Source organism: Pristis pectinata, chromosome X (genome assembly GCF_009764475.1).
Source record: "Pristis pectinata isolate sPriPec2 chromosome X, sPriPec2.1.pri, whole genome shotgun sequence".
Taxonomy (NCBI): Eukaryota; Metazoa; Chordata; class Chondrichthyes; order Rhinopristiformes; family Pristidae; genus Pristis; species Pristis pectinata.
In genome coordinates, this window is record NC_067450.1 from 1,841,966 (window position 1) to 1,864,001 (window position 22,036).

The 22,036-nt window shown below is 43.9% G+C and overlaps 1 protein-coding gene across 1 annotated transcript; it reads right to left on the bottom strand.

Annotated features, from left to right (window-relative positions):
- Positions 1-6,415: 6,415 nt before the first annotated feature.
- Positions 6,416-20,921, bottom strand: mettl1 (methyltransferase 1, tRNA methylguanosine). Its single transcript, XM_052009695.1, has 6 exons — positions 20,698-20,921; positions 20,140-20,306; positions 18,909-19,093; positions 17,997-18,110; positions 16,286-16,387; positions 6,416-15,444 (listed from the first exon to the last, which is right to left on the bottom strand). Exons 1-6 carry the CDS (start codon positions 20,775-20,777, stop codon positions 15,298-15,300), a joined length of 795 nt encoding a protein of 264 aa, XP_051865655.1. The 5' UTR covers positions 20,778-20,921; the 3' UTR covers positions 6,416-15,297.
- Positions 20,922-22,036: the final 1,115 nt, after the last annotated feature.

A 22,036-nucleotide genomic window follows, 5' to 3' on the forward strand; every position in this document is an offset into this window, starting at 1 on the left:
ATGATAGAAAGAAACATTAGGGCTCGTGAGGTTTAATGAGACCAGGAGGGAGAGTGAGAGAGAGACAAAGGGGCAGTAAAAAGATGGGTGGTGGATAAACGGGGAATACTGAGGTCGAAAGGATGTTCCAAGACCTCGTAATAACGAGTGTGTGTCCCACTAATCATCAGAGCTCTAGGTGACACATACTGCCCCGTGGACAGGGTACACACAAGCACCAACAGCGATGGGGCAGCGTTACAAATGGAAAACTACAAGAAGAAAGCATTCGATTACACAGTGTCTTGCAACACGTAGCGGGATAATGTCCTGTACAGAGCAGTACACAGATTACAACAGAATCCCCTTTGGTGGCATTCTGTTCCCGATTTCCAAATCACCAAATGAAGAAACTTGAGTGTCTCTTAAAAAAAAAGGTTCTTCACAGAACTGAAAGGGTCCAGTCCACGGTTCAGATTTCACCACAGTTTATGTTTTGATGAGGTGGGGGGGCGGGGGCGGGGTGGTGTACTTCTGTCGCCCTCCACAGCGAGAATGTACCTGTTGCAGATAGTGTTTTTTTTATTGCTCATCCCGAATTGCTCTTGAGATTGTGGCGGGCTCCCTTGCTAAAACTACTGTAGTCTTTCTGGTGAAGGTGCTCTCACTGTGGTAATAAAAACCGAAAATGCTGGAAACATTTAGCAGGTCACGCTGCCGCTGTGGAGTGAGAAACAGGAGTTCAGTCCGAGACCCTTCATCAGAACTCTGACCTGAAATGCTAACCCTGTTTCTCTTTCCCCAGCTGCTGTCCGACCTGCTGAGTATTTCTCGCACTTACAGTTTTGATTTCAGCAGCATCTGCAGTTTGATTTTTTAAAATTCTCTCTTAGGATGCTTTTAAACGGGGAGTTCTAGGATTTCTAGGACCCAACTACAAAGGAACTATGATATATTTCCAAGTCGGGTTGGTGTGCGACTTGGAGGGGAACCTCCAGCTGCCCCCATCCCTCTGGGCAACGACGAGCAGTGCATTTTGTAGACGATATACACTACAGCCACCGTAAACCAGTGGTGGAGGGATGAGTGTTTAGGGTGATGGATGGGGTGCCAGTCAAGTCAAGATGGTGTTGAGTTTTAGAGTTGTTTCATCCACACTCACCCAGGCAAGTTCCAGCCACATCTGAATTTCCAGCAACGCTAGGGTTGCAAACAGGGCTACACCCTAACTACGAGAGTTGGACAAACTTGGATTGTTTTCTCTGAAGCCTCAGAGGCTGATAGAAGTATGTAAAGCTATGCAAGGCAGAGATAGGGTAGACAGTGTCTTTCCCCCCCCCCCCCCCAGGGTGGAAATGTCAAATCATGGGTTTGGGGAAGGTTTAAAGATTTAGGAGGCGTTCACCCCCCCTCCCCACCCAGAGACAGGTGGGTATCTGGAACGCACTGCCAGGAAAGGTGGTAGAACACAGACTAGAATAGGCAGGGAATAGTGGGATATAGACCATGTGCATTTGTCCTCAATTTTCCACCCCAGGGTAGCTGAACGTACTGGCAGATTGTGCAGCTCTGTGGGACATCACGGTCTGAACACGTGATGAATGTAAATACAAATAATGGCTGCTCCTCCACCCCAACCACCACCACCCCCCCCCCCGAGTTTTGGCAACCAATGACCCACAGGAAGGGTCGGGTCACAGAGCTACCCAGTGGGGATTGGGGAAGTTCATGGGGGCACAGGTTGTTGAATTGCTCTGGCCAAAATGTGGCTACTTGTTTGCCCAAGGCTTCAAGAGAACTCATACATCTCAAAGGGCAGCTCCCCCTGAGAGAGGAGCACTCCGTCAGCACTGCACTGGAGACCACAGAACGGGGCTCAAACTCAGAGCCATCTAACTTGGAGGCAGGAACGTCACCCACTGAACTGATATCACTACCTCTCTCCGCTTTTAAATCACCTTCCGCAGCTCCTTGGTTAAAGACGTGGGAACATCCAGTGCACCACTGGAAGAATTGACCACTCCACAGCCCGAGTGGAGGCACTATCTGTTGTGGTGTGTGGCCCTGTAATCATAATAAATGGGATAGACTCAGAGGAGATCGGGCAGCTCCAAACTGCGCATCCATGAGGCACGGTGGACCGTCAGTAGCAGATGTGTGCACCCCTACATCTGTAACCTCATGGTCAGGCATATCCCTCACTATTACTATCAAAGCAGTGGAGTAACTCCAGCTCAATAAGGATTACAGACAGGCTTGCTGGAAGCAGCACCAGGCGTAGCTAAAATGATGAGGTGCCAGACTATGAAGCCATAACACAGGACTATCTTTGCCAAATATCAGGTACAGCATGCAAATAAGACAGAGCTATGTGATCTCAGCCAACGGATCACTTCAAAGCTCTGCAGTCCTACCACATCTAGTCATGAATAGTGATAGACAATTAAACAACTAAAGGGAGAAGGCGGCTCCAAGAGCATCCCCATCCTCAATGATGGGTGGGCCCAGCGTGAGTGCGCTAAATAAAAAGCCAAAGTATTTTTGGCCATGTTCAGCCAGAAGTGCTGAATAGATGATCCATCTCAGCTCCCTCCGGAGGTCCTCACCATCACAGGAGCCAGGCTTCAGCCAATACATGCCACTCCCCGTGAATATCAAGAAATGACTGAGAGCAACGATACAGCAAAGGCTAAGCGGCCAGGCTGTGCTACTAAAGACCTGCACTCCAGAACTAGCCGTGCCTCCAGCCAAGCTGTCGCAATGCAGTTACACAAATGAAAACAGAAGCTGGAAGCACTCAGTAGGTCAGGCAGCATTTGTGGAAAGAAAAACAAAATGAACTGACGTTTCAGCTCAAACCATCAGAACAGTTCGACTGAGCATTTCAAGCATTTTCTGCTTTTATTTCAGATTTTTAGCATCTCCATTTTTTGGCTATACATGGAAAAACATGCATGTATGCAAGACAAACGATGAGATGAGATGAGATTTCTTTATTAGTCACATGCACATCGAAACAGAGTGAAATGCATCTTTTGCGTAGAGTGTGCTGGGGGCAGCCCGCAAGTGTCGCCACGCTTCTGGCACCAACATAGCATGCCCACAACTTCCTAACCCGTACGTCTTTGGAATGTGGGAGGAAACCGGAGCACCCAGAGGAAACCCACGCAGACACGGGGAGAACGTACAAACTCCTTACAGACAGCGGCCGGAATTGAACCCGGGTCGCTGGCGCTGTAATAGCATTATGCTAACAGCTGCACTACGGTGCCTGCCCATTGACTGTAGGCTGATTGGGCAGTAATCAGCAAAGTGATGGAAGCCACTGTCAACAGTGCTATTAAAGCAGCACCTACTCACCGATGCCTAGTTTGAGTTTCACCAGGACCACTTGGCCACAAACTTCATCACCACCTGGTCCTGAATTCAGATGTGAGGCGAGTATGACCATCCTTGTCAACAAGGTCCCTGGTAAAACCAAAGTCAGTGGGCATCAAGGCTAAAACACTCCAATGTTGGAGTCATACCTTGCACAAATATGGTTGCGATTGTCAGAGGTCAGTCATCTCAGCCACAGGACGTCATTGCAGGAGTTCCTCAGGGCAGTGTCCCAGGCCTGGCCATCTTCATCATTATATGGTCAGAAATGTGTTGGTCGCTGATGACTGCACAATGTTCAATTCCATTCGCAACTCCTCAACAAATGAACCAGTCCATGTCTGCGTGCAGCAACACCTGGACAACATTCAGACGTGGGCTGATATGTCGTAAGTGACATTTGACTACTAAAGTGCCAGGCACTTTAACCATCTCGAGTACCATCTCCAACAAGAGAGTCTAACCACCTACCCTTGACCTTGAATGGCATTACCATCACCGAGACCCCATCCATTAACATCCTGACCAGAAGCTCAACTGGACCAGCAACATAAATATCGTGGCTACAAGAGTCAGAGACTGGGCATCCTGTGGCAAGTGACTCACTTCCTGACACCCCAAAGCCTTTCCACAATCTACAAGGCACAAATCTAGAGTGTGATGCAACATTATATTATTCACTTGTCTGGATGAGTGCAGCTCCCTCAGCTCTCAAGAACCTCGACACAAATCCCAAGCAAAGCAGTCTGCCTGATTGGTGTCCCATCCACCACCCTAAAACCTCACTCCCTCCACCACTAGTGCAGTGGCTGGGGTGTATACCATCTACAGAAATGCACTGCAGTTACTTGCCCAGGCTACTCCAACAGCACTCAAACCCGTGACTTCTACTACCAAGAAGAACGAAGGCAGAGGATGCACGGAAATGCCGCCTTCTGTCCACTCCTTATAAAGTCGCATGCAATACTGACTGGGAAATGTAACACTGGTCCTTTATTGTCGCTGGGTCCAAATCCTGGTCCTCCCTCCCCAGTGACACTGTGGGAGCGCCTTCACCAAAAGGACTGCTGTGGTTCACCACCACTTTCTCAAGGGATGGGGAATAAATGCTGGGATGCCCAGATCCCAAAAAATGAATTTTTTAAAAATGTTATTCAAGAAACTTTGGCTGACAGAAGAAAAATATTTTGCAACCCTGACACAAGTCTATTTTCCACAGCTATGACCTTTGCCTTCTTTGAACATTAATACTGCTGTGTTGCAATGTTCCTTTAGTAAGCAAAGATGTAATCGTTGTTTACAATAATTTTTGCGGCAATATTCTTAAAACTCAATTAACATCACATGACTTAATGGTCAGAGGACCATGTTCATTTCAATAATTCAGTTGACTTAAAAATCTTTGTTGATTTTCTGGGTTCCAAGTCTAGAAACATTGCAGTATTTAAAGTTGCTACACTTTAAACTTGTTAAGTCAATGGTTATTAAATAGAAATGAATACTTCAACAACATGAATGGCACTCCATAGGAATGGGGTTTGTCATTAACAATCACAAAGCTAAGTGGTGTACAGTTTTTTTTAATATAAATCATGTCCCTCACCCATTTACTCGTTTTAAATATGCCCAGCAAATTTTCAGGAACCGTGTCTTCAGTGATAAGATCTTGTTTTTTATTTGCAGAATATATTGAATCCACACACAGAGCTTTGTACAGATTTAGTCTTTCAGCCATAAGGAACAGACAGCCAGATCAAGCCAGGTGACACTGAATCTTGTGCAAATACTTTGTAATTCCTCCATATCCCTTCTCGTTTAATTGTTCCAACCTGGGCAGATTGCCAGGGCAAAGTTTTCCACCTTGGTTTTGTTTTACATGCAAGCACAACCCATCAAGATCAATAGATGTCAATTCTGCACTGCAATCATGGTGACCAAATAGTCAAACCATTGACTGCAAAAGTACCTCAGAAAAATTCCTGTCCCTATTATTTCACTAATCTACATAAACACTTGCAAATATTCTCGACTCTAGCTATATAAGCCTCTAGGAATGTTGCAATCCTTCAATTGTGGCCCATCAGCCCCGATTTCCTCACTCTGCCATTGGCAGGCGTGCCTTCAGCTGTTCGCCACCTCCCACCCCTTACAGATGCCGCCCGTCTTGCTGAGTATTTCTAGCATTTGCTGTATTTGTTTCAGGTTTCCAGCATATGCAGGGTTTTGCTTCAATGGTTATCAGTATCATGTAGAGTGGAATTTGTATTTGTTCCTGATGACTAGGATAACTACCATTTCAGAGTTAGTGATGATTCACTCAGTTTTCAGCCAATCATTTACAAATCAGCAGTTACTAACTCTCATTGTGAAACGACCAATGAGGAGCCAGCAACTGTAGCAAGATGAACCAATCAAATTGCTCAATTTTACCAATCATGTGTGCAGCTCCTTTCTCTAGCCAGTCACCATATGGGTTAAAACACAGTTCCTGTTCTCAAACCTTATATCCCATTGAGTGTATCTGACTGATTTTTGTGTCACTATTTTCCATTGAACTTTGTGCTTAATTGTCACAATGTAGTTTTAAGTGCTGGCCACTAAATGACTCGGTGCAGTAAGTCTTCCATCTTGAATTAACTTGTCAGAGTCACATAACGCAGAGTCAGACCTCTCAACCCACCAGATCCATGCTGACCATCAAGATTAATCCCATTTACCAGCACTTGGTCCATAGCCTTCTATGCCATGGTGAATCAAGTGCTTCTCTACATACCTTGATGTTGCGAGTCTGTCTCTACCACTGAGTTCCAGATTCCAACCATCCTCTGGGTGAAAAAAAATCCTCCTCAGATCCCCTCTAAACCTCTTATCCCTTACCCTATGCACTGTCATATTAGACACCAATGCTCTGGGAGAAGAGTTTCCTACTATCTACCCTATCTAAGTCTGTCATCATTTTGTACACCTCTATCAAGTCTCCTCTCAGCCTCCTTGGAGCATAGGAGGCTGAGAGGAGACTTGATAGAGGTGTACAAAATGATCCAGTCCCTCCTCGTAACCGAAATGTTCCATCCCAGGCAACATCCTGGTGAATCTCCTCTGCACCCGCTCCAGTGCGATCATTCCCTTCCTATCGTGTGACAACCAGAACTGCACACAGTACTCCATCTGTGGCCTAACTAATGTTTCATGACCTCCCTGCTCCTATATACTATGCTTAGATGACCCAAAGTTTATGTTGAGAAATTAATTTTACTTAACATGAAAGGGTTGACAAAAATAAAACGAACGTGCAAATTGTGTCAGCCGCTTATTCAGTATATTTGATCCTTTGATGTTTGGGGCACGCGTTTGCATTCTGCAACATCTGCTTTCTGTAACAGCAAATTCAGAGTGATAATCCACAGCCGATTCCTGCAGAACTACCATTAATTATTGTACACAGTTAACAAGCTTGATAATAGAACATGCTTCTCGAGGAGTCATTCTCACAAGTGCTAACCGCCAAGATGTTTTGCAGCATTGAGCTGGAATGAAGAAACATGGGAAAATTCTGTTCTGAAACCACTCAACCAGCAATCTCTCAGTGCTATTTAGTGGTATAAACATATGGCCATTTAGCAAAATGCTGTGTACATTAGCCCTTGCTCTGGCATTCAACAAGATAGTGGCCGATCTTCCAACTCATTTCCGCTTTCCTGTCTTACTTTGATTTGTCCATGCTCAAAATGTCGCTATTACTGGGCTAGTAACTTATAAGTTTGGAGTAATGTTACAGAGACAAATTCAAATCCCAACAGCAGCAGCTCTGGAAAGTAAATTCAGTTAGTTAAATAAGTTTTGGAATTAAAAAGCAGCTGTCAGCAATGGCAACCAATAAACTACCTGACAACCATGGACCAACCTTTTTCACTAATGCATTTAAGGAAATGTGTTGTCCTTACCCTTTCTGGCCTGCCTGTGATTTCAGACCCAGTAATCCAGTTGATTTCTTTATTCCTCTTGAAATAGCCCAGGAAGCCCATGGACAATAAATGCCAGCCTTGAGCAATGGCCACACCCCACAGATAAACAGCAAAAAAAAACCATCAGAAAAGGGAACCTTGCTCACAACAGATGATCGGTACAAAGCTTTTCTGATCCACCTTAGTATATCCTTCATAGTAAAGATTATGTGTGAATAAAAACAATATTGCATGATACAAATCATAATTGGAACTGTACCCTTTAAAAAATTGTAGAAACACAAACCTCAGGGTATGACAAGTCAGGGCAAGGGCCATGGAGTGATTTGTAAACAAGATCGAGAACTTTAAAATAAAAGCATTGCTTAATCAGGAGCCAGTGTAGTTCAGCAAGCACAGGGGTGATGGGTGAACAGGTCTCCGAGCATTAGAACACAGACAGCAGAGAGTTTTGAATGACCTAACGTTTACAGAGAGTAAACTCTGGGTCAGAGCACGGAGAATAGCCCTCCGGTACTTTACAAGTGACCTTTCTTCATTGGTGAGGTTGTGCAGAGCATTAAACAACTTTCAAGCAGAAAAGTAGTAACAGATAGGCTTTCCTGCGTCCTGATCCACCACAGCGAGCAAAAAACCCTGGTTCATTATTCTCCTTTTACAGTGCAGAGATAGAAACCAACCAAAGCATCAATGCAGGAGATTAGCAAACTCAGCACTGTCCAGCAATCATTTGAATAGTTTAGCACCAGCATTGCCCCCAGTCACTGAATGATATCTGATGTTATATTAACAACTTGAGCAGGATTGTGATATTAACATGGACCTAACAAATATTCACCTCACCAATCCACCACACAAATGCCAACCTGGCAAACATCCTTCAAGGTTTTAATAGCTGTACCCAACCTAGCTAGCCCAGATGCTAATTACTGTCCTAATCTGTGCAATTTACAGGAACTTGCAGCACAGGAGGCCATTCAGCACATTGTACCTGTGCCAGCTCTTCAAAACAGTACATTTGGCCCATCCCCTCCATTTTTTTTTGTCCAAGTCGGAGGTTGCTCATCATCCCATTCCCTTGTCCGACCCCCTTTACACCTTTCCAGATACTCCAAATCCCAACAATTCCCAGCGTGGAAACAGTCCTCCTCACCTCGCCTCTACGACTTTATCTTGGGAGTTTAGCTCTTGGACCTCTGGGCATTGTCGCACTCTCCAGAGGAGAGAGTTTCCCGATCTAACCAATGTATCAAAGCACTAACAAAAGAAACCAGTATAAATCAAAGGAGGAAACACCGAGGTTTCACTTGTAAAAGATCTCCCTCAAAGTGAAGGAAGGAGGCATCTTCATGTTAGTTATTTTCATTCTCATGCAGCACCTTGCTATAGATGCATAAATACCACCCCCGCCAGTTTTGGGCTCCTTATGTAAGAAAGGATGTGCTGACGTTGGAGAGGGTTCAGAGAAGATTCACTAGAATGATTCCAGGAATGAGGGGGTTAACATATGAGGAACGTTTGATGGCTCTTGGGCTGTACTCCTTGGAGTTCAGAAGAATGAGGGGGGACCTCATAGAAACATTTCGAATGTCAAAAGGCCTGGACAGAGTAGATGTGGCAAAGTTGTTTCCCACGGTAGGAGAGTCTAGTACAAGAGGGCACGACTTCAGGATTGAAGGGCGCCCATTCAGAACAGAGATGCGGAGAAATTTCTTTTGCCAGAGAGTGGTGAATCTGTGGAATGTGTTGCCACGGGCGGCTGTGGAGGCAAAGTCACTGGGTGTATTTAAGGCAGAGATTGATAGGTATCTGAGTAGCCAGGGCATCAAAGGTTATGGTGAGAAGGCAGGGGAGTGGGACTAAATGGGAGAATAGATCAACTCACGATAGAATGGCAGAGCAGACTCGATGGGCCGAATGGCTGACTGCTGCTCCTTTGTCTTATGGTCTTTATTAACCCCAAATGACTTAAGTATTCCTTTTCTGGTTGCCCTTAATTTTACATTGGTGTTGATTCTATCCGCGCTCACCCATCACTGGCACTGGTTAGGCTGACTGGTCAGCAGTTCCAGTTGGGAGTGGAATTGGGAGGATTAGTGGAAAATTGTTCCAACCTCTATCACCTCCACTTCAGAACCAAGTTCAGCCCAACTTCAGTAGCCGAGTGCTAGTACACATACAATAATTGTGGTCGTGCGCGTACAGAGCTCCAAGTCGTCATCGACTCATTTACTGAAGCACGAGATTAGCCTTGCACTCAACATCAGTGCACCCACCTCTGTCCATGTGAGGAAAAGTGTGTTTGAAAATCAAGACCTCAAACCTGGCACAAAACTCATGGTCTACCGTTCAGCAGCAACCTTCACTCTCCTGTATGTTTCTGAGGCTTGGACTACACACAGGAGGTACCTCAAAACACTGGAGAGGTACCACCAATGCTGTCTCCTCAAAATCCAGTATGAAATCAAAACTCTGGAAACACTCAGCAGGTTAAATATCATCTCTCTATAGATGCTACCTGATGTGCTGACTGTTTCCAGCATCTTCCATTTTTATTTTGGATTTCCAATGCACAAAGTTTTTTTTGGCTTCCAGTTCCACTGGAAGGATAAGCAAACCAATGTCAATATCCTCAGCATGAGACCCTGATTACACTCTGAAGTGGAGGTGATACAGGTTGGAAAGGGTGCAGAAAAAATTCATGAGGATGTTACCAGGACTGGAGGCCTCGAGTTATAAGGAGACGCTGGATAGGCTGGGAGGTTGAGGGGTAAATTTACAGAGACATCTAAAATCACAAGGGACGTAAATAAGGTGGACAGCCAGTCTTTTTCCCAGGGTAGGGGAGTTGAAAATTAGAGAACATAGCTACAAGGTGAGAGGGGAAAGATTTAAGAGAGGCCAGAGGGGAACATTTTTTCACAAAAGGGTTGTGGGTGTGTGGAACGAGCTGCCAGAGGAAGCTGTAGAGGTGGGTACAATTACAATGTTCAAAAGATATTGAGACAGGTACATGGATAGAAAAGGTTTAGAGGAATATGGGCTAAACATAGACCAATGGGACTAGCTTGGTTGGCATGGACGAGATGGACCAAAGGGCTGCTTCTGTGCTGTATAACTCTATGAGTCAGTTGGTTCAGTTGGCAGGCATCCTTCAGACTAGACTCCTGAAACAGACACTATTCCGAGCTTTATCACAGCAAGGCTACCTGGTGGACAAAAGAAGGGATTCAAGGGTGATCCCTGAGAAAGTACAACATCCCCACCAACTCCCGATAACCTCTAGCCCACGACTGCTCATGATGGAGCAGCAGCATTCAGGTTGACATCGAGAATTAAGTCCATGCATTGGGAGCACAAGGGAGTCCAGTGGAAGGAACGCACCACTTCCCAAACCACCTACCCACCCATGCTGACAACCACCTCCTGCTCCATGCAGGGAGCAGCACAAGCATTATAGACAGACTTTTTTTGACCTCGCTAAAGACTTTGACCCTGTCAATTAGGAGGGACTGCAGAACATCATCCTCAAATATGGCTGCCTGGAGAAATGTCTCCAGCTTGCATCTGCTGTATGATGATTTGCGAACTGTAATCCTAACCAGCAGTTCCACAATAGTTGTTATCTCAGTACAGAATGAAATCAAACAAGGCTGTCTTCACCCCCAACTCTTTCGCAATCTTTCTCACTGAAGTGCTGCGCCTCACCTTCAACAAGCTTTCCAGTGGAGTAGAGCTAATTTTCAGAACCATATCACCTCCACTCCAGAACCAAGGTTACCCCAGCTTCAGTAGCTGAGCTGCAGTACATGGATGATGCTCACTTATCTGCATGTTCAGGGACTGGGCTCCAAGTTGACACGTTCATTAAAGCATACAAGAGTGTGGGCCTTCCACTCAACATCTGCAAGACAAAGGTCCTCTACCAGCCTGTCCCTGTTGCACCACATTGTCCTCCAATAATAAAAGGTGCACAACAACACCGCTTCCCATTTCTTGGGAAGTGCACAAAAGCGATGAAATTCATAGTCTACACCAGCAGCCTTTGGCCATCTGAGGAAAAAGGGCGATGAAGATCAAGACTTCAAACCCAGTACATAACTCATGGTCTACTGGACAGCAGTGATCCCTGCCCTCGTACATGCTTCTGAGACCTGGACTACTTGCAGCAGTCACCTCGAGACACTGGAGAGGTGCCAACAATATCACTGCAAAATCCTCCAAATCCACTGGCAGGATAAGCAAACCATTACCAGCATCCCCTCCCCGGCCAACAGCGCAGCACTGAGGGCCATATTACGCTCAGTCAGCTCCATTGGGTAGGTCACGTCACATCACTTGCATGCCCAACATCAGACTCCCAAAGCTTACACCCTGTTCACAGCTCCATCACAACATGAGATTAGCAGGTGAATAGAAGGAAAAAAAAGCATGAAGATATTCTTAAAACTTCCTCAAAGTGCAACATCCCCAGACTCCTGGGAATGCCTGGCCATTCAAACTGGAGGAGGAGCATTTGGGATGGCACCGAGAACCTCAAGTCCACGCATCAGGAGTGCAAGGAGGCCCGGTGTGAATGGCAGAAGGAATGCACCACCCCCACAAACTACCCAACCACCCACCATGCCCTGCAGCAACGTCTGTGGACCCCACATTGGTCTCATCAATCACCTCAGAAAAGGAGTGGAAGCAAGTCATCCTTGAGTCCAAGAGTACCTACGAAGAAAGTATTGCTGGAAATTCAAACACTTTGTTTATGGCAAGATGAATGAGAACTTGGCGTTGTTGTAGCTCAGGTAACGTTCTGGATATTTAACGCATTTAAATCCAGTCATTTACAAAATAAAAATCTTTTACTGACTTAAATTTTCATTTAAGCCTGATGCATGGCAAACGGTAACTGCATACATTCCACATTTTTAAAATGTACAAGCACATCTCCCTTGACATTGCTCAGACTGAGTCAGATGATGCACTGTTATAGAAACTGCAAAAACAGAATATATTACTCTGCTGTGAAAATGCAGCAATGTTCCTTTAAGGCTCATTTAATGGTTCGGTAAATAGAGCCTTGGGTCATACATAGTGCAATTCTTAGTTCATTATTATCCAAAGATTGTGGCGTATGCAGAGATCATAACAAGGACAGGCTAACTGTAATAAAGAAAGAGTCTGACTTACATCTCTATAAACACCTTTCACAACTTCAGGAGGTTCTCAATGGCATCATTTTATTACATCAAAAGCAGCTGTACCTTTAGTGGTCAGAAATTTAAATCTTTAACTGAAGATGCAGAAGCTATGAACAAAAACCTAGAGTTTTGAAATTCTGAATGCATTTCATACATATCCCTATTCCACCCAAAACAGCAGGAGCTTCATAGGCAAAAATGAACAGAAAATGGGAGAAGAGTGTCTGCTAACTCTGAACAAATTCCAGATATTCTTTCTTAAACCTTTTTCCATTTGTAAGGACACAAGGACAAATCTACAAAATATTCGCTCCACCCAAAAAGAACACTTATCTAATCGCCATATTCTGGGTCAAAAGTTTTAAAAGGCTTTACATGCATTTGGTTCTTTACAGCCTGAACTCATATGAGCCTTTCAGTTAATTATTGTCCTTTTATAAGCCTTGCGCTGTAATTACTGACCCACCTGTCTGAAAACAGAGCAATTTCGATGCAAATGACCAAAGATTCAGTATCTATGATATAATAGTAAACTTGATCTATGACTGGTGTCAAAGTGTACATGAGCCCATTGAACCTGATCCATTATCAAAGTCTACTAGAAGCAATGCAGGTATGTAGATCTTAAATGATTAGATTTGCAAAGGTGTTGCAATGAACCTGGAACCTGTTGTGGGAGAGCTGTATAGGTAATGAACCAATTTTGAACCAGTTTCCTCAAAACCTGGCAAAATGCACAAAGTTTCAATCAACAGGAAATCAGGGTGAACTTGGATTTCCCTCATTCATTTTGAAAGGTCATTTGGGAGAATGCAAGTGAAATAGAAATGTTTACAACACTGTTCTGCAGAGATCATTATGAACATCCCAGAGACCTTAGTGTACAAGGCCAAGGATCCCCAAATGTGACAGCCCAGGTAGATAAGGTGGTTAAGGCAGCACACTGGAAATGTGCCTTCATTAGCCAGGCTATAGAATACAAGAGCAGGGAGGTTATGGTACAACTTTATAAAACATTGGTTAGGCCACTGCTGGAGTACCGTGTGCAGTTCTGGTCACCATACTATAGGAAGGACATGGTCGCACTGAAGAGGGTGCAGAGAAGATTCACCAGGATGTTGCTTGAAATGGAGTGTTTCAGTTACGAGGAGAGACTGGATAGGAGAGACTGTGTTCCTTGAAGTGGAGGAAGCCGAGGCGGGACCTGAAGAGGTATACAAAATTATGAGGGGAATGGATAGGCGAGCTGGGAGGAAACTTTTCCCCATTTCAGTGGTGCCTAAAACCAGAAGGTGTAGGTTTAAGGTAGGGACAAGGAGGTTTAGAGGAGATCTGAGGATTTTTTTTCCCCACTCAGTGGGCGGTTGGAATCTGGAATGCACTGATGGAGGCAGAGACTCTCACCGCATTTTAGTAGTATCTAGGTGAGCACTTGAATTGCCAACACATAGAAGGCTATGGACCAAGTGCTGGTTAATAAGATTAGTGTAGATGGGTATTTGATGGTCAGCATGACACTGTGGGCCAAAGGGCTTGTTTCTATGCTGTACGACTCTATCCCATCGTTTAAAAAAAAGTTGTCTAATGGGACAGATCGGAATAATGAATAAATGGATGAATAAAATCTATTTTGACTTGGATTAAGATCCAAGGTTATACCCGTCACATAGAAAATGATGATAACTTTGGTTTCAAAAGTAGCTGTCCCTAAAAAGCCAATTAATTTTAATACCATTTTCAGCTAAAAGATAAACCTGGAAGGAAAAATAAAGGAAGAAACTTATTGCATAGCATCTCATTATATCCTCAGGATAGTGCATAATGCAACAATTAACTTTGAAATGTTCTCAATGCAGCACATGGTCATGCAGCAGTCAATTTATGCACTGCAAGGTCCCATGAACGGCACAAGAAATGGATGACCAGTTGATCCATTATTGGTGGCAAATGTAGAGGGAGGAAAGTTGGCCAGTAGAGTGGCATAATGCTCCTTTGGTGCCAGATGACTTTTATTTCAACAAAAAGGTTTCATTATTGAAACCTCCAACAGTGTACCACTCCCTCAGTTCCACACCACACAGCCAGCCAAGTTTCAAGATTCTGAAGCAGTATTTGAATCCACAACCTTCTGACTTGGCAAGTCCTATGAACCAAGGGTAGATGGCATGTAAGACAGTTATTAAGGACAGTAACATAGCATTGAGCCCCTCTGATAAATTCTCTCGAGTATAGAGAGAGAAAACCATCATATTTTATGACCCCTGGATGCTCCAAAAGCTGCTAAATTATTTCTGAGGTGTGGTCACTGTTGCAATCCAAGTAGCAGTGTTAGAAACTATGGACATAAGCAAGTGCCTCAGAACCAACATGTTATCACACAAATCTCAGAGCAACAATACAAAGTTGCTAGAATAAATAACAGACACAGTGATAACTTGTGATGTAAACTGTCCACTGGGATTTTCTATATTAGGTAATTATAATGTCTTTTTTTTACTCGAGGTAATCTTTGGAAAAAATAGAACATCTCAAAAATGGCACAAGGAAACAGATTTTCAATGCTACTGTTGGCACACCAAAATACCTACCCACCATGTGATTACAGTTATCAACTCTTGCCATGCTAGATTTCTTTTATCTGGTTTTATATATATTTTTTAAAATGATGTGGAGCACTCTTCAATCCAGTGTCTCTAATTGATGCGGCTAAAAGACAAAAGACACCCAGTATGTTCCAACCGAGCAATGTGCCCTTCAACAGTCACCCAAGGCAAGTGCTCTCCTCACAACTTTTCCCCTTCAGTTTTCAGCTTCGGGTTTTTCCCCTCAATTCGTCGGAACACTGCAGTAAAATTCTGTCCGCCACTCCTTAATACTTTTTTACCTTCTTCTGTGCATACACCCAGACGGTCAACAATGATGTCATCCTTCTAGTTTAAATAAAAAAGATAGGCTTCAGAAAAGTATCCTCCATTGCTGCTGAGGTCAATCTCCAACTATGATCAAAAGGGAAAAAGGCAACTTGTTCCCACACCTACGTAGAATGGGAAACTAGATAGCACAATAACAGTTACACAGGGATAACTCAAAAAAAAACCTTACCTCCAAACACAGCAAAAGCTCACAAAATGACAGAATATTTTTCAACAGATATGATACAAGAGGAGGAGAGAAGATAATCTGAGAAGGTTCCACTGCATACAGGTTAAACATGCTGACAAAACCGAAGCCAACCTTTCAATTTAACATTTGCAAGTCATACTCATGCAAGATTCCCAATGTTTCACAGTCAGAGGGAATCTGGACTCAAAAATTTTATTGCTTTTAGGAAATAATTCCAAGTGAGTGTATAATCAGATTCAAGATGATTTTCTATCCACTCAAAATGTGGGGTCCTTGCAAGTGTAGGTTTCTGTGGACAAGGGCAAGATGATGGCCAAAGTAGCTCAGCATCCCAGGGCTAAGGAGAGGAGGAAAAAAAAGATGCAGTTTTCAGATTCCTGCAAGAAAGTGTACTTAGTTGATTAGGCCAAAACAGGATGGGGTTAGCGAGGTTAAATAAGCTGTAGAACTTCAGTTTAGCTTCAACTGAAGTATCAATGACACAAAAGGAAGTGTAGCCTTGCAAAGTTAGCATAAAAAAGTGGAAAATATTGGTAAAACAACTGAAGCTCAAAGCATTCTGAATATACGTTATGCTTTAGAAATAACACCCAAGACAAAAGACTGCAATTGTGTTGTGACTTAAGTAAATTTGTGTGCAATTCTCACCAGATCCTCTAGTTGTACACCTTCAAACAAGGGGTGCTCCGTGAAGTGTTTGACCATCCACTCATGTACTTCCTGCACATCAGTAATGGTATAGACCAAACCCTAATGTGGAAAAAGTACAGATAAATAGTTAGATTTTAAAAAATTCACAGGAGAAAAATATTAACTGTGCCCCTATGGCTCTGTTACTTGACAAAACTACATGTTGATATATACAAGAAACATTGACTCATTTTAAAACTTAAATTTTTCTTTAAATGTTTACTTTAGATTTCTAGTTTCTGTATTAATACTGTAAATGGGTTGGCCCTGAATCCAGGAACATGCAAACAGGTAGAGTGAATGAAATTAAGAAATAATGTATCAAAACTAGGGGTTATAACCACAACCACATCAGACCAGGCTAACATGCAATTAACTTGCAAAAAAGCTCAAAAAATAATCCTAAACGCACAGCAGTATTATGAAAGAAAAATTTGACAGATGAGTTGTGCATCAGACCTGATGCACAACACCTTGGTCAAAGAGGGGAGAGAGGTAGAGAGGTTCAAGGGAGGGAATTCCAGAGTTCAGTGCTCAGGCAGTTCAAGACACGCCTCCCTATAATGGAGCAATTATAGGCAGTGGATGCTTATAACAGTGGACAGCATTAGAGTACAGAGATCTAGGAGAATAAGGGTGTCAGCAAGAGAGGGCTCAGAAACTGGATCTGAGCTTGCTTGAGAGTTCAATAATGTGATTTAGTTCAGCCAAAAACTAAATTCTACATTTGTTCCCTTTATTTAATAAAGAATACACTAACATTGGAGGCAGTCCAAAAGAGATTCACTAGGGTAATTCCTATGATGAGAGGGTCATCCTATTCAAGACCAACTAAAACAATTAGACCTTTAGCCTTTAGAGTTTAGAAGAATGAGGGGTGATCGTATTGAAACACAAGATCCCGAGGGGACTTGGCAAGGTAGCTATTGAGAGAAATGGACAGTCGAAATTTCAGGTCAAGACTCAGTATAAAGTGGAGGGAAGGGGTGGAGCAAGAGCCAGTAGGTGATAGGTGGAACCTATCACTTGCCAGCTCTTGCTCCACCCCTTTACACTGGCTATTTCCTCACTTTCTTTCGGTCCGGATGAAGTGTCTTGACCCAAAACGTTGACTGTTCATTTCTCTCCATAGATCCTGCCTGACCTGCTGGTTTCCTCCAGCTTTGTGTGCTGCTCCAGATTCCAGCATCTGCAGTCTCTGGTGTCTCCAGGGTAGCTTTTGAGATGTTTCCACTCGTGGGAAAAGCGTTGAACAAACAGACATGGTTACAAGATTGGGGTTGGTCATTTAAAACTGAGTTGTGTTGGAACTTGTTCTCGCAGACAGTGGGAAAATCTCTGGAATTCTCTACCCTGGAGGCTGGATCATTGGGGGTATTTAAAGAGGAAGTACATACATTTCTAAAAAAAAGATCAGGAAATTGAGGGCTATGGGGAACTGGCACAGAAGAGGAGATGAGGCCTGGGGCAGATCAACCCTGATCATATTGAATGGCGGGGCAGTCTAACGACTCCTGCTCCTATTTTCTTATGTTTTGATGAAGAGCCTGACTATTGCACTGTTACTAAATGATTAAAAAGTTCTGTGCACCCAAATTTATTTGCACCTTTCCCTAGATGAAGTCCTGCTAGTGCATGCCTTCCAAATACATACAGAAAGGGCTCTTACCCCCACACGCAGAACATAGGCGTACTCAGCCAGCAACGTTGAGCTAATAATTCTCCATTTGTGTTTCGTCTTTTTAAAATGTGGATCAGGAAAAAGAAAGAACATCTTGCTCAGCTGTAAATAGAAACAAAGCCCTTTAAACTGAAAGTAATGTACTTCCTAGAAAGGGAAAATGGATAAATTCTAAACAACATAGGAAACAGCCATAGACCATTCAGCCTCTCAGGTCTGCTCTACTATTCAATAAAATCAATACCGATATGGTATCTTGTACACTTTCCTGCTCAACTTTTATACCCATTTATTCCCGCAAGTGTCCAAATAATTCTATTCCCAGCCTTAAATATACTAAAATCACTAAACAGTCAGTCCTCCACATTGGGGAATTCAAACATTTAATTAAACAAGCAAGTGGTTTCTGAAATTTTCAGTAGTTCCAGAAGTTAGACTTCATGGGACGGAAGCACCACTAGCAATGGCAACATTTAACGCCTGTCCCTAATTGCCCCCGAACTGCATGATTTGTTTGACCATTTCAGAGGGTAGCCAAGAGTCACATGTAGACCAGATGGCATATTTCCTTCCCCAAAAGGCACTGCTGAACCAGATGGGTTTTAATAACAATATGGTGTTCTATTGCTGCTACACAGGCCAGGATTCATAATCCAAACCAGAATGCTAAACAAAAAAGCCACCTTTCACAAAAAAAATTAAATCAAGGCCCTTTCTACCTTCTTGGGTGGATACAAAAAATCCCACAGCTGCTCATTTCAATTCCAGGTTTAATAGACTTTAAATCCCCAGCTGCTGTGGTGGGATTCGAACTTGTGCCTGGATCATTATTTGAGGTTTCTCAATTATTAGTCCGGTTACATAACCAGAATCAGTCACTGCATGAGCAAAGCACCATACCTGTCCTTTGTTGAAGAAGTTTGGTAAATACTTCATTGCATTGCTTCTGATGCAAGCGATGTTCTGGTATTTTCCAGGGTTTGAAGCTCTTAGGGATTTGATACGATCTATCACATAGTCGGATACCTTCACTCTGATTTCTAGCCCCAGAATTAATGAATTGGGAAAGAGAGGAGATAACTCCACTGTAAGAAAACAAATTTGCCTCATTAGCATTGAGCCTGATTTTGGTGCTGAATATCCTGGAATGATGGAGATTTGACGAGCAGATTAAAGCCAAGCACCAAACCCTACCCTATCCCATCCTCCATGTGATACAAATGAAGCACACAAAATCTCTGCTGTACAGGGGTAAATCGGCTTAAAGTAGCACCAAAACATGAGCTTGAAGGCATCACAGAAGACCCAACTGAGTCATAGCTGTGGGTTCATAGCCCACACCTCAGGCTTGGGCACATAATCCAGGCTGAGACTCCAGTGTAGCACTGATGGAGTGCTCCACCGGTGGAGATGCCAGTTTTCACTGATTATCCACTGTGCCTTGAGACAAGAATATCTCGACAATTCATCAACCGCAAAATAACCCACTTTTGGGGGTCCATGATTCTGATTTTTGGAATGGTTCACTACGGTAATGCAGTAGTGCCCCTCAGTTATTCCACATCTAGATAAATTTATGAATGACAAGGACATCACAAAGGCTGGAATCCAGCCTTGGCAACATCCTCATCGTTAATAAGGATAGATTGACTGGGCTGGGGTTGTTTTCATTAGAGCAGAGATAGCGGATGGGAGATTCAATTGATGTCTGTAAAGTTAAAAGGCCTAGATGTACAGTGTATAGGAAGGGTCAAATTCCCTTACCAGAGGGATCAATAACCAGCGGACGGTTCAGACATTTGAAAGGATCAGAAGAGAGCTGAGGAGAAACGTTTTCACCCAGTAGAGAGCAAGGGCTTGGAGCTCATTGCCTGAAAAGGTGGTGGAAGTAGAGGCCCACATCACCTGGATGAGCATATGAAGTGATACAGGCTGTTCCCAGATAAGGGAGTCATCTGGTACCACATCTGTTTCTAACAAATTACTAAATTTGTCTAGTGATGCCTCTGACATCTCTTCCTCAGATGCTTCAAAGATACACCTCTGCCATAGGGAAAATACAACTTTTAATATGTTGGTTTAGCGAAGTCTGGTGAAGACATAGAACATTGGTCCAATAACACACACTTACCCAGTAGGCCTCCATAACCACACCCTATGTCTGCAAATTCCACAAAAAACTTCAAATTCTTTTTGTCAGTTACATCTTTCTCATCATCGTGACTATCCTTCTCAGACTGTGGTTTGAAGTATTCAGGATAGTACTGAGACCAATCCATCTCCGCAGGCCGAACAGGGCTGGAGACAAAACAAAACAAAATTCACATCCACAATGAAATGCCATCTCCATCATTCAAAGGACCAATGTTTTATTCCCTCCCGTTTCGCCTCGCCCTCACCCCCACCTCTTCTTCCCCTCGTACCCACCTCCCCTTCACGCCCCCTTCCCCTCACCACCCCTCTCCTCACCCCCCTCTCCTCCCTACCCCTCACTCACCGCCACTCCTCCCACCCCAACCCCTACCCCCACCTCGACCCACCCGCCGCCTCTCCTCCTCCTCGAACCCCCTTCCACTCCCCCCTCTCAAACCCCCCCACCTTTCCCCTCTTCATTCTCCTTTCTCTTTCGCCTCTCATCCCCAATCCTCCACCACCACCATCACCATCATCCATTACCACCACTACTCACTATTCGAAGGCGTGATCCGCCATTGGATTGGAGTGAGCACGCTGTCGATAGTAACGCTTCTGAGGAGCCGGCACCGCCATCCTCGCCGACTCCGTGAAGGGAAACGAACCCTCAAGTCCCAATTCAGAGGAACGACCGCGCGGCTCCCGCAGCCCCGACGCACCAACAATACGTCATCGGCACGCGCCGAAAGTCGGCACGAGCGCCTCCTGTCAGCCTGGGCCGGCTGTTGCTATGGAGATCTGTCGAAAATGACGAAAGTCTGAATGTGTTCTCGTTGTCCGAGCAAAGCATGGAAAAAAAACACAGGAAAAATGCGCCACATAACTAAAATACTGCAGATGCTGGAAAACTGACTTAAATCAGAAAATGTTGGAAATTCTCAGTCGGTCAGACAGCATCTGTGGAGAGAGAACGAGAGTTCACCTTTCTTTCGCTTTCATTCTCCATTCCACTCCCAGAATCAGCTGGATCTCCTCCACTGTTCCAATGAAGCTCAAGTTAAGCTCAAAGAACAGCACCTTCTCTTCTAACTGGGCACATTACAGATTCCAGGCCTCAACTCTGTCAGGTAACCAACGATTTAATTGTAGAATCCCAGCTTTCAGAGTATTATTTTCAGATGATGATTCTTCCCCCATCTGTACATTCTCCGGGCTTACTTTGACTTTCACCTTGGACTATTACCCTTTTTGTCATTTAACCACACCTGCCTTCCACCCTCGAACAGACCAGATCAGTTGTACGGGCTGGGTAATATTCCAGACATAGGGGAGAGATTGATGCAAAATGAGAATTTTAACATTGAATTATTAGTTAACCAGGAGAAAAAGTCGCAAAGTTTAACATAGCATAAGGGTACTCAGACCAAAATGAAGAGATAAAGTCAAGTCAAAGAGCTGGGTCTTAAAAGGAGAGAGAGAGGAAGAGGTCTTGGTTGGAACACAGCATTCCTCCTAAGCTTTCTGCAACAATGCATGGATATGTTCCCACCCGTTCAGCAAAGGGAATTTCAGGTCCCCAGCTTTTAAGTGAAGGAAAGCAAAAGGAAGAAATCATTGCATTCAGGTCGCAAACATCAATTCCAGTTCTAGCCCATAGGACCAACGTCTCAAAGCAGCATGAAAAGCTCAGGTAGATGGCCCCCAGTGGAAAGCAGGAACCATTCATTAAATCAACTTCATCAACGGTAGATAGTAAAAACAAATCTGACTGAATGGAACACGGAGTTCAGCAATATACACTTAGTCAATCTGTGATGTGTGAAATTAGAAAATTACTTTTTTAACCTGACCTCATTACATGCTTGGCAGCAGTTCTCAGTTAAAAGAGCCATTAG

Bases quoted from the DNA above. Each gene is read 5' to 3' on its own strand.
- mettl1 (XM_052009695.1), bottom strand. From the start codon at position 20,777: ATGGCGGTGCCGGCTCCTCAGAAGCGTTACTATCGACAGCGTGCTCAC. The intron at 20,307-20,697 runs GTGAGTAGTGGT...TTTTGTCTCCAG, and splicing joins GCGGATCACGCCTTCGAATA to CCCTGTTCGGCCTGCGGAGA. The intron at 19,094-20,139 runs GTAAGTGTGTGT...GTTTTCTTACAG, and splicing joins TGGTTATGGAGGCCTACTGG to TGGAGTTATCTCCTCTCTTT.